Below are 11609 nucleotides of genomic sequence, written 5' to 3'. Positions count from 1 at the left end.
CATTAGTAATCGATTATTTAATTTTGAAATTTTAGTAGGAAAAAAAACAATAACTTAAATCAAACATTAATTATCATTTGTATAATTTTTTTTAATTTCGAGTTATTTGAGTTAACTTAAATTAGTGAGTCAATTTTCAAATTTGAACCAATTTTAGATTTTACCAATTGAAAAAATAAATCCAAACTTCAAAATGACGTCGTCTTCATCTTTAGTTCATTAATTTGACTATTTTGTTATTTAATTTCTAGTTTCCTTACTTCTTCAATTACTCGTTCATTTTAAATTCATTTTATCAGATTCAAATCATATGCTCATAAACTATTGTAGAATACTTATGTAGTTTCAATTCTTCTTTCTTAAAACATATTTCCTTTTTTTTTTAATTTAGTCTCACAAATTTGCATGATTTCTTCATTTCTTTAATTTCTCGTTCGTTTTAAGTTCATTTTGACTAAATTTGAGCCTCATGCGCCTCTAAAACTATAGAATATATACGTAACTTCAAGCAATAATTTTTCTCTTTTTCATTTTAGTTCTTTAACTTTGTATTTTTATTCAATTTAGTCCTTCAATTGTAACTTTTTGCAAATTATTTCTTCCTATCAATTTCATGACTCCTTTATTCTCTCATTAATGTTTTGTCCTCTAAATATATTTTTTAATAAAAAATATATTATAAATATATTTTATAATTTTAGATGATATTTGATTTATTAAAAATTACAAATCATACATACACATGTGAAAAAGAATATGAAGAAATCTACGTGCACATCTTATACGGTTAGAGAAAATGATTTAATTTGGAATTAATTAGAATTATAATATTATAAATAGTTATAATTAAATTTGAACAAAAACTCAAAAAAATTCTAGTCGACTCGACTCAGTTTGAAAAATAAAATAAAATTTGAATAATAAAATATGATTCGTCAACTAAACTAACTTAAAAAAATTTTTACTCAACTTGATCAAATATTAACCTCTACCCTCATACGCTAAAATAAAAATAAGATAAAAATATTGGACAATGAAAAAAAATTATAGAAGACTTTAAAAAATAATATTTGTTTTATTTTTTAATGTGATATAAAATACATATGAAGGTGCTTATTTATCGACTTGCAAAAATACTAAATTTTAGGATCAACCAAAGAAGCCTCTTCTAACTAAATTTAAAAATAATGAAGTAAATTTTAATTTATCTAAATATTTAATAATAATAAAATAAATAATAAATCTAATCTTAAACAATCTAAAATTCATAATAAACCATCTTAGATTAAATTTAATTATAAATAAAAAAATTAAAAGTTCATAATATTTAAAAAAAACTCCCTATTATACTCCTTTTTTTTAATTTTTGTATGTATTGTCTTTATTAAAGTAGACATAATTCGAGCTCTCAACGTTGAATTGAGATATTTTAGATATGTTAAAAAAGAAACAATTAATAATCGTTCGATTCATAAAAAGACATTGCTAACCAAAAATACTTGAATCTCAATCAAAATTGTCATAAATTAATTGATATTTCAATCTTAAAAAAATTATCCAAATTTTACCCACTCATGCACCTATCTCATATTCAACCTATAATTATATCGTCATAGACTTGAAAACGACTCATGTCATGCCTACAACTAAGATTTCACAGTGACGATACAAGATTTGACTTTGACAATATGTCAAATTCTTCTCATCATCACACAATTATAGGCCTTAATTAAACCCGACCTAATAATGAGCTTAAAATGTTGTATCGTCATCATTTCTACGAAATTCGAGTGTAGTTATATTCGGATTTGCTCTAAAAAAACTTATTTTAGACATTAATCTAAATTAAAGAGATAATTTGGGTAAAAATCCTATTTTTAGTAACTTAATTAATTAAATTAATATCTTTTAATCGTATAGATCGTCTGGCACGGTAAGTATACAGCCAAAACCCTACAAAAAGAGTCTAAACTATCTCCTTCTTCTTCTTCTTCTATTTTTTAATATAAGTCTTCAAAAGCTAGCCTTCGCCATTGTTGTCAGGATCCGAAGCTGAAAAATTAATGGCTACGGCAACTTGCATTATACGGTCCCCTGCGGTCCTATTCTCCTGTAAAGGGATAGTATCCGATCAGAAAACAGCGTCTCCCTTTCAAATTCCCCAATCTTCAGTGAACCGCCGTAGTTTCACCACTCTTTTCGCTTCCCTCTACGACGGAAACAACATCAACGACGAAAGTAATAAGATCACAGAGGGTGTTGGCTTGGAGAAGCTTTTCGATGATTCCCAGTACGACGGTGTTTCAAAAGACTCCCCATTGCTTCCCAGTATGAAAATCCCCGTTGTCGTTTTTCTTTTTAGTATTTGTATTTTATTTTTAAATTTTGGCATTTCACTTCCTTTTCTTCAGGACCACTTACTTCATCCCAGTCATCCAATACAATCTCTGACCTTCGCGTTGCATCTCAGGTGGTTACTTTTTAGTTTTTCTTTTTAAAGGCAAGTGATCGAAACGAACAAAAATGAGTTTAGATATTATTTAGAAAAAATTAGTCGGTAATTATAAAAATTAAATTACGATAATAATTGAGTGACTAAATGGATACGTTACCGTTTTTATTTATTTAACTATGACGACTACTTCTCTATATTTGATTTTTTAACTTGCAGAATGGGACGTTATATTTTTAATTATAGAATTATAAATTTTATTTCAGTGAAATTGTTTGATTAATTTATGTTGAATCTTGAAAGGGAGTTAGCGGCGCCTACAGCGAAGCAGCTGCTGAGAAGGCCTATCCGAATTGTGAACCTGTTCCTTGGGATCAACTTGATGCTGTTTTTGATGTAATTACTTGAACTCCTTTTTTTTTCCTTTTTTTTTCTCATTGATAAATATTTAGTTTCCATGTTAGAATTTAGAAAACGAGGCTCTTTTTGAAATTGTAGGCATATTTGATTAGTCTTCACTAACAACTGGTTTTAATTAGGCTGTTGAAAAGGGGTTAGTGGATAGAGCAGTATTACCAATCGAGAAATCCTTAGGTGGCAGTATTCATCGAAATTACGACCTTTTGCTCCGCCATAGCTTGCACATTGTTGAGGAAGTTAAGCTTGCAGTCCATCATTGCTTAGTAGCCAATCACGGTGTTAGAGTCGAGGACTTAAAAAGGGTTCTTAGTCATCCTCAAGTATGATTAGAGATGTATCGAGGGGAGCCGACGAGGGTAATGCCCCTGAAAATTTTAAATGTTAATATATTTTAAATATTTTTCTTGTATTTTCTGTTGATAATCTATTTTCGTCCCTTAATATAAAATTATGCTTGTTTGTGTTACTTGTTTACTAAGTTTCTTCTTGTTTTCAATTTTATTTATTTTATCTCCATCGTATTTCAGGCTCTTGCTCAGTGTGAATACACTTTAACAAAGATAGGGTTGAGTAGAGAAGCAATTGAAGGTGAGTTTTGATTTGAGCATAGATATTACTATGACATGATACTATTTTACAGTGATATGTCAGTATTATTGTTAGTATTTTAATAGTGAGTGACCAAAAAAAAAATAAAGATGTAGTTTAGTGACGATTCTAAAAAAATAGTTGGGTGACTAAAATGATACTAAAAATAGTTGGATTACTTTCTGAATTTGACTGGTTTAATGCCTTTATCCGCAGCACGTGGCCTCCGAGAAACTAAAAGATACACAAGCTGTCGCAAGTTCCACGGCTGCATATGGACTGAACATTCTTGCTGAAGATATTGGGGTTTATGTCTTCATATTTGTTTTGTGCTGGATTTGTCAGAACGTTGACATCTGGCGCGCTTCCTTTTTTTGACAGGATGATTCTGATAATGTTACTCGATTTCTGACGCTGGCCAGGGAACCCATTATTCCTGGAGTGGAGAAGCCATTCAAGGTAAGCCTTTGAACAACAATACCATTTGCAGTCGAAGTACTTGGTCATAGTTTTTCCTTTTCCATGCTGCATTTATGAATCATTGTACTCTATGAATTTTCTATTAATGCTATTCATTTGCAGACTAGTATAATTTTCTCACTTGAGGATGTACCCGGTGTTCTTTTCAAGGCACTTGCTGTTTTTGCCCTTCGGCAGATCAACCTTACAAAGGTTTTTTATAAATATAAATTCTCTGTAGAATTTTCAAGTTACTTTGCAAAATTACATTTGAAAGGGTGTATTAAAATACTTTATTTATTTGTTACCATTGTTCAGATTGAAAGCCGTCCCTTGAGAAACCAGCCTTTCAGAGCATCTGATGATAGCAATGATGGTTCAAAGTAATTTTAGTAAAATTGATTAATTATATACATCGTTTTTTTACTTCTTACTACCAACCATTTGGGTTGCTTAAACGGACTTCAAGTTAATTGTGTCAATTTGTTCTATTAGATATTTTGACTACCGTTTATGTGGACTTCGAAGCATCCATGGCTGGAGAGCACAGGATGCCCTAAGACATCTGAAGGTATATTGCTCCGCCTCTTCCATAACCATTCGGAAGCACTAGTTTTTAGATATCTAACAGTATGTTTGAAATCTATAGTTGGTTACCAGTCAAGATTAGGGCCGAAAATGGGACGAGTCGAGCTCGAGTATTATTGAGACTCGAAATCTCGCTAGCTTAAAATTGACGAGTTTGACTTGAACTCAAAATAAAAAATTGAAGCACAATTCGGACCAAAAAAACTTGAACTCGAAACATTCTTAGACTTAGTTGGGTTGAATCTCGAACTCAAACTCGGTTCAAACTTGAGCACGAACATGAACCTTATACTATATTTAAAAATATCACATATAAATGTTTTTATTATCAATGATTTAATTTAAAAAAGTAAATCTTTAATATATTATTTTTTGAGTTATTTGTGAGTTTTTCAAGTCGGGTATTAAATAACTCACTTAAAACAAGATTGTTAGATATTTAATCGAGTCGAGTCGAGTGTTGACCGAACTTAGATCGAATCAAATTCGGATAACTTACGATCTGTCTTGTCTCATTTACGGTCTTAGTCTAGATTCAAGCCTTGGGCAACTTCTTCCTCCTCCCCTTGAAACAAGGTTGTTAGATATCTAACAAAATGTTCCCTGGGCAGGAGTTTGCAACTTTCTTGCGTGTTCTAGGGAGCTATCCAGTGGATACTACCGTGCTATGAAGAAGTAGTGGATCATGGTAAGTTTTCAATGTTAAAAAACAAGTATCGACAGTTAGATTGATGGCAAGCTTCAACTTATTTACAATGATTTTGTGGCAGAATGTTGTTAGATCATTACCATTTTGTATAAGTAACTTTTTAGAATTAATTTCAGAGCTTTAATCAAGTGCCTGACTAAAATTAGGTTGTTTGGATTAATGACGTCAGTAATTAGATAATTGTTAAGGGACGTTTTTCTTACCTTGCAACCCATTGTTAATAATATTAAGTTGAGGTGAAACATTTGCTTTACGTATATATATATATGTAACTAACTGCAAGTTACTTTTTTTTTCCAACAGCAGGAGTGAGTGATTCGTTTCCTTTTAAAATTTGAGAATGTTATTATCAGTGGTCTTGTATTCGAGCAGTTGTGTCTGCAGAGGTATGTGCATTGTTAATAAATTATTTAAACAAATACTACTTTATAATCATCCCAAGATATTAAAAGAAAATTGAGAATTATTTTACTTTTAGTTTTTAGCCGGCTGTATTCATTCCCATATGTTTGGTTCATGTAGATTTAGACAATTTTGAACATGATATAAAATTATGATACGAATATTATTGTAATAAGCATACTGTGTTTCTGAGTAAATATGATTATGATACGAGACAAAATACAGTGCAATGGATCTGAAGTTTTTTTCCCCATTTTTTTTCGATTTCAACAATTAAACCAAATGCAAGCCATCAGTGTCTGAATCTTATAACTAATTCTTAATTCCTAAATTTATCTTCAATGAAGTTCGGACAGCTAATCATGGGTAATTAGGATTGAGTAAACCCCAAATTAATTTAAAAAAATCATTTTTTTATTTAACTCAATGTTAAAAATATTCTCTGTGGCTTGACTAGTAGAAAATTTAAACAAAGTTTGAATTTTAAATTAGATTCGAATAATTTAAAATATTTTATAATTAGTGTTGATTTTTGAGTCGAACGGTTGACTTTATATATATATATATATATATATGATTATAGAAAATCTTTTAAATTTAAATCAAATAGTATCATAACATTATAAATATTTATAAGTAAACTTAAATAAAAATTCAAACAACTTAACTTAAATTTTATAGACTTGAATTACATAAATTTAGTTCTACTAAAATTATCAAATAAAAATTAAATTATAAAATAACATTCTTCAATTAGACTAATTCAAAAAAATTGACTCTATCAAACACTGACGCTTATGCATAAACACTTAGAGCGCACAAAAGCTAGCCAATGAGCCACTCCCGAGATGCTTGCAGATGCAATCATAAGAAAGTTGGATTCGGGTGGGAAGTCGTGGAAAAACTTATCCAACTGCCATTTATGAAACCATATTTGACACACCCGAGTCCGATTAATGACGCTATACCTTACCGTAAATCATTCTTGTTAGCATTTAGCAGGGGATAAAGAGATGGCCATACTTAAGCAGGCAGCTTAATAGAAAAACCATGGAATCCAAATCCAAACTTACATTGTTAAAAGATAAAATGTCTGATCCTATAAGCACAAGTTGAGGCCATGACACTCGCATTTTACATATCCACATAAAAGGAAAAGAAAAAGAAAACATGCCGCCACCGGTGTTCAGACGTTCGTAACTAAACTTTCACGAACATCACAACAAAAAGACGGTTTGAGTACTTGATCTCTGTCCAAATGTGAGAAACCTCAGTTAGAGATATTAAGATAAGAAAACATGGCATCAATGCAATTTTGATAAAATATATATTTGGCATGCCTCTTGGTTGCCTATTTCTGTGGCTTCTTCCACAACACGCCAATCTTCTTCAGCATGTTCCCGTTTTTCTTCTTTATCAACTCGTCATCCGAATCTTCGGTGTAAGGCGAGCTAACCTTTCCCTTAACTGGATTATAATTGTTATCCAGTGAACCAGTTCTCTCCATGAACCTCCCATTATTACCTGCCGAAAACATTGCAGCAGCTGCTTCTGCAGCCTTGCGCCACTGGTCAGATTGCACCTTTAACCTTCTCAGCTCTGCTTCCATCTCGGAATTGGCAGTCTGAGCAGCCTCGAGCTGTTCAGCCACCCTGGCAACTCTCCTGCTATTCTTATCAGACTCCTCCATTGCAAGCCCAAGCTTCATAATTGCTTCTCGCTCGGCAGCCCTTGCCTCATCTAGCTCAGTAGACACTTTATCATTTGTTTTACCTTTGTCCATGTCCCTTTTACTGATTTCCAACCTGAGCATCTCATTCTCCTCTGATATTTGAAGTTCAGTCTCCTTATCCATCATATTTGCCTTCAGATTAACAATAGCTTCATTCAATAACTTCAGCTGGTTTTCAATTTCTGATTTTCGTTGGCGTGACAGGTTTTTATCGAGTTTCATGCGAAGTTCGTCATTTTCCTCTGAGATACACTGCAACTCAGTTTCCTTATCCATCATGTTTGCCTTCAAGTCAGCAATAGCATTGTTTGCTTTCTCTAGTTCAGCTAACAGCTCGGCCTCTTTCGAGCTTGCTTCAGATTTTATCTGCTCAACCAGTTCATGAGCACTTTTTATCTTTGCGGTGCTTTGGGTTTCTTCTGCATGGCATTTAGTCTCAGCAGTTTCGAGAGCAGATGTTAGACGTGCCACCTCAGACTTCAAAGAAAAAATCTCTGCTTCAAGCTGGCGAGATTCCGCGGGTTTCTCATTTTCTCCAGCTTGATGCTCAGCAGCAATACAGTTGACATCAAACTCGGTAGAGAGACTGCCACCAGCACGAATCATTTCTGCCTTCAGTTTGTGAACAAGTCCTTCGAGTGAAAAAACACGTTTCCTCGATTGTTCTAATTCAAAAGCAATGGAGCTGTAAGCTTCAACGGCCTTCATGCCTTCCGACCTAAGTGCTTCAACAGTCTTTTTCGCAGCTTCTAGTTGTAACAGAGTTTCATTTGCGAATGCTTGGGTCTGAGCTTCCGATTCCTGGCTATCCTTCAACTGTTTTTTCATGTTCTCTACAAGAGAATGAGTTTCGACCAGGATTCCTTTCAAGCTCTGGAGCTCCGAATGTGCTGATTCTGCTCGCTTGGTCTGTGCAGCCTCGGATTCAGCCGACATTTCAAGCTGATCCTTAAGTCGTTGAATCTCGTTCACTGCTGAGACCAAAGCAGCTGAGTCAAGAGACTGCTGCCTCTGTATAGCTTCAAGCTCTGACTGCCATGCTTGATCTTGTTCTTGTGAGACCTTATGGAGCTCATCTACATGAGTTTCCTCGGAACCAGATAGCTTGAGAAGCTGCTTTTGGGACTCATCGAGCTTCTCAGACAAGTCCAACAATTGCTTCTTGGACTCTTCAGCATCTTGCTCAACTTGCTTCCTGGATGTTTCAGACGAACTTAGCTGATCCTTTGCCTTCTTTAGTTCTTCTTGAAGCTGTGAATTCTGTTCTTCCAATTCGGATATTCTGCTTAGGCGCTTCTTCCAAAGCAAGAACAGACGATAAGATTAGTTATTAAAAACACCAATGTTTAATGGACGCTAATGCACGTCTCGTCTGCAAGTAATTTGGAAAGAATCACTCTTAAGGAATTATAAAAACCTCTTTCTCAGCCACCAACAATAATTGCCATATCAATCCTAACCATCACCCTAATAGATGCTTAGAGAACAAACTTGATGCAAGATATCGAAGAACAAAGCAAACCATTATTCTTCTTCAAAATGGATTGGAATTTAACGGTAGAACTGATCGGAACTTCAAAAGTAAGGGTTGGTAAGCACTTATGATGCAAAGCTTTCTAAGGTTCAGCAGTGTCAGATAATATTTGTATACCATTCCCTACTTTGCATACCTCAGCGGCCGGGCTTCTAGGTGAACGACGTTCAACAACTTTAGGACTTTTCTCTTTTGAAGTTCTACTGGTTGAACTTGAGTTCAATACAGCTTCGGTCTCTAATGTGGTTGGTTTGAGTTGACGAACAGCTCGATGAGCGCCCCTTTGTGGCAGTTCCGAAGATCCATTTCTGCTAAACAACGGTTACCCCATGATTTGGTACAGATGAAAAAAAACACAATAACACTCGAAGACTTCAATAATAAACTCAACAGGCCTCCAGTTTAGAGGATATATTTCTTTAAGCACTTGTGTAGGAATTTTTATTATTATTTAAATTACACTAATAAGTAATACAAATTCAACATCATATCCCCTGTAATGGCAAAACCTTACTGCATATTAGTTCTAAAATGGGATAGAAGATCCCTTGTTCCAATTTTCAATTATACTCCCCACCTTCTTAAACCTAAACAAAATTACTAAAGCTTTAAATTTACTCTCTTTTGTTCCTTCTGAAACAAGCAGATTACCGAGAATATACTACACAACGGAACAGATTAGGTAATGGTCTCAAACAGATCACGAACCACAAGTTTTCTTTTGGAAGGATGAAGCACTTACAGCATTTTCTAGTCCCATTAAGGAGCTTGACTTATTCTATCATTAAGGTACAAAACAAACAAAACGGTAACCCGACAATATGGCCCTTAATAGTATCTACAAGATAAAAATCCGAAATATCATACAACCGGGAAAGATATTCCCTGAATGTGCATTATATCAATGCATTGCTGTAAAAGATCGAGCCACCGGTTAAGCTTAATTTTCAAGAATAACCGCACAAATGCATCAGCCGAAACTCACTAAGAAGCTTCTAACAAGTGAAGAATGAGCATTCATAAAGACAATAGAATTTAGAAGTTACCTTGCTTTAGGAGTCTGCATAATTTAAAGAATCTTGTCCCTACAGAAAGTTAAAAGGAAAATAAACAAGTGAAGCTTATTTATCCTACACCACTTCAATGCTTCCCTGCCCCACGCCTGCAATGGATCGGAAAATTGTCACGAGCCGAGGCAGAAGAATTCAATGCGAATGTGGGTGAAAAAGAAAAGAAAATTTAATGAGCTCATATGAAAGGCAAGTGCTCCTTATCATCATCATATATGAAACTACAATGGCTAAAAAATATAAGGCAAAGCATGAGCTATCCTCTAATGTACCCGACAGTAATAGCTACCCTTCATCTTTACCGCATTTAATGCTACCCAAAACCCTTACTTTTGTTTATGGTCCATGGGACCCTACAGCTAAAGGGGATGGTAACAGTCAAATTTATCTAGAAGTACCCTTTTTTTAATGATTCTTAACATTAAAAAAGAGGGTTATTATTGTAATCAAGCAAGTGAACTTTCTTCCTCCATTGTTGCCGTGAAATGGGGAGATGAAATGTAAAGACAAAGCGTGGGAGTTGAAATTTTAGAACATAGGAGAAAAATGATTCCAAATGCCAGTCAAACCTTTTTGATTATCTAGCGTCAAAAACACAATAGTGAATATTAACTCGTATGTTTCGCAGGAAAATATTTTCTGGGAAAATTCTTTTTTCAGCTAAGAATAGTTTAAACTGCTTCCAAGCACCCTCAAAACAAGATCTACAGCAGCTTATGGAACAAAGTAAAGTTCACCCATTTTTCTAAATACTAACAAAAGAAAAAAAAAAAGACTGAAAAGACCGAAAAGGAAAACCTTTCTGAGATTCGATTTCCTTTATACAAGTCTTAAGAAAAAAGAATAATGTCTGCAAGGCTGCCATTACAAAGCTCCTGAATTGAACACAGAGCTCAGCTTAGTTACTTTCCAGCCATACAATGAACCTTTTTTCATCAGTTTCAAAGCAAAAAAAAGGCCAAAAGCAACATTATTATCCAAAAGAACGTGAGAAGAAAACAACACAAACAATAAACCCTCACTTGAAACATAAAATGCCGAAAAAAAATGGGGAATTGTCTTTTTCCTTCAAAGCATTTTCTCGGGAACCCGAAGAAGAATAAAACGAGAACATTAAAAGGTAAAGGAAAGCTTACCAAGTGTAGCAAAGTAACAACTAGTAAAAGCAATTGAAATGCCGAAATGGGTTAAGTTTCAAAGCTCTGTTAAAATATTTGTGCTAATAAAGGAGAATGGGAACGGGGTACTTCTGCGGTGCTACGCCTACAAAACAGTTAATATACGGTGTGATCGGTTAAATAAATGATCGGTTAAAATTTAAACCGTTTATGTTATATTATTTAACTGAAAATATTATAAAGTATAATAATATATTAAGTAGCGCTTATATAATGTAATAGGTAACGCTTATATTGACCTGTTTTATAAGTAAATCGGTATATTTATACCGATAATATTATAAATTTATCTATTACATTATAATATATTGAAAGTGTCTATACTTTTTTTATAAAAAGTATCGATACTTTTTTTAAAGTTATGTAATTTATGTTTCAATTTTTTAATAGAATTTCATGTTTTCCACCTACAATATTAATTTAATAATTTCATTTGCACAAAAAATTATTTGATTATTTTGATATTTTATAAAATAA

General features: G+C 33.3%; 1 protein-coding gene and 1 pseudogene across 10 annotated transcripts; one reads left to right on the top strand and one right to left on the bottom strand.

Annotated features, from left to right (window-relative positions):
* The first annotated feature begins 2013 nt into the window (after positions 1–2013).
* Positions 2014–5205, top strand: LOC120142077 (annotated as a pseudogene).
* Positions 5206–6622: 1417 nt separating this feature from the next.
* On the bottom strand, positions 6623–11179 carry LOC120142075 (interactor of constitutive active ROPs 3-like). 10 transcript variants are annotated; one of them, XM_039156834.1, is made up of 4 exons: positions 11091–11179; positions 9931–10046; positions 9021–9195; positions 6623–8649 (listed from the first exon to the last, which is right to left on the bottom strand). In XM_039156834.1, the coding sequence occupies exons 2-4, from the start codon at positions 9948–9950 to the stop codon at positions 6970–6972; spliced, it is 1875 nt and encodes a 624-aa protein (XP_039012765.1). In that variant the 5' UTR covers positions 9951–10046; positions 11091–11179; the 3' UTR covers positions 6623–6969. The 10 variants fall into 10 exon arrangements, with proteins under 10 accessions (XP_039012765.1, XP_039012774.1, XP_039012770.1 ...); XM_039156843.1 differs by having other exon boundaries at positions 6623–8643; XM_039156839.1 differs by having other exon boundaries at positions 9021–9192.
* Between the last annotated feature and the right edge of the window lie 430 nt (positions 11180–11609).

This window comes from Hibiscus syriacus, unplaced genomic scaffold (assembly GCF_006381635.1).
Source record: "Hibiscus syriacus cultivar Baekdansim isolate YM2019G1 unplaced genomic scaffold, ASM638163v2 tig00110819_pilon, whole genome shotgun sequence".
Taxonomy (NCBI): Eukaryota; Viridiplantae; Streptophyta; class Magnoliopsida; order Malvales; family Malvaceae; genus Hibiscus; species Hibiscus syriacus.
The sequence above is the reverse complement of the archived record's forward strand: the minus strand, read 5'-3'. Positions and strand labels throughout refer to the sequence as shown.

Excerpts from the sequence above, each read along its gene's own strand:
- LOC120142075 (XM_039156834.1), bottom strand. The coding sequence starts at position 9,950 with ATGCAGACTCCTAAAGCAAG. Across the intron at positions 9,196-9,930 it reads ATGCAGACTCCTAAAGCAAG|CAGAAATGGATCTTCGGAAC; the intron begins GTAACTTCTAAA and ends ACCGTTGTTTAG. Across the intron at positions 8,650-9,020 it reads CTAGAAGCCCGGCCGCTGAG|AAGAAGCGCCTAAGCAGAAT; the intron begins GTATGCAAAGTA and ends TTCTTGCTTTGG.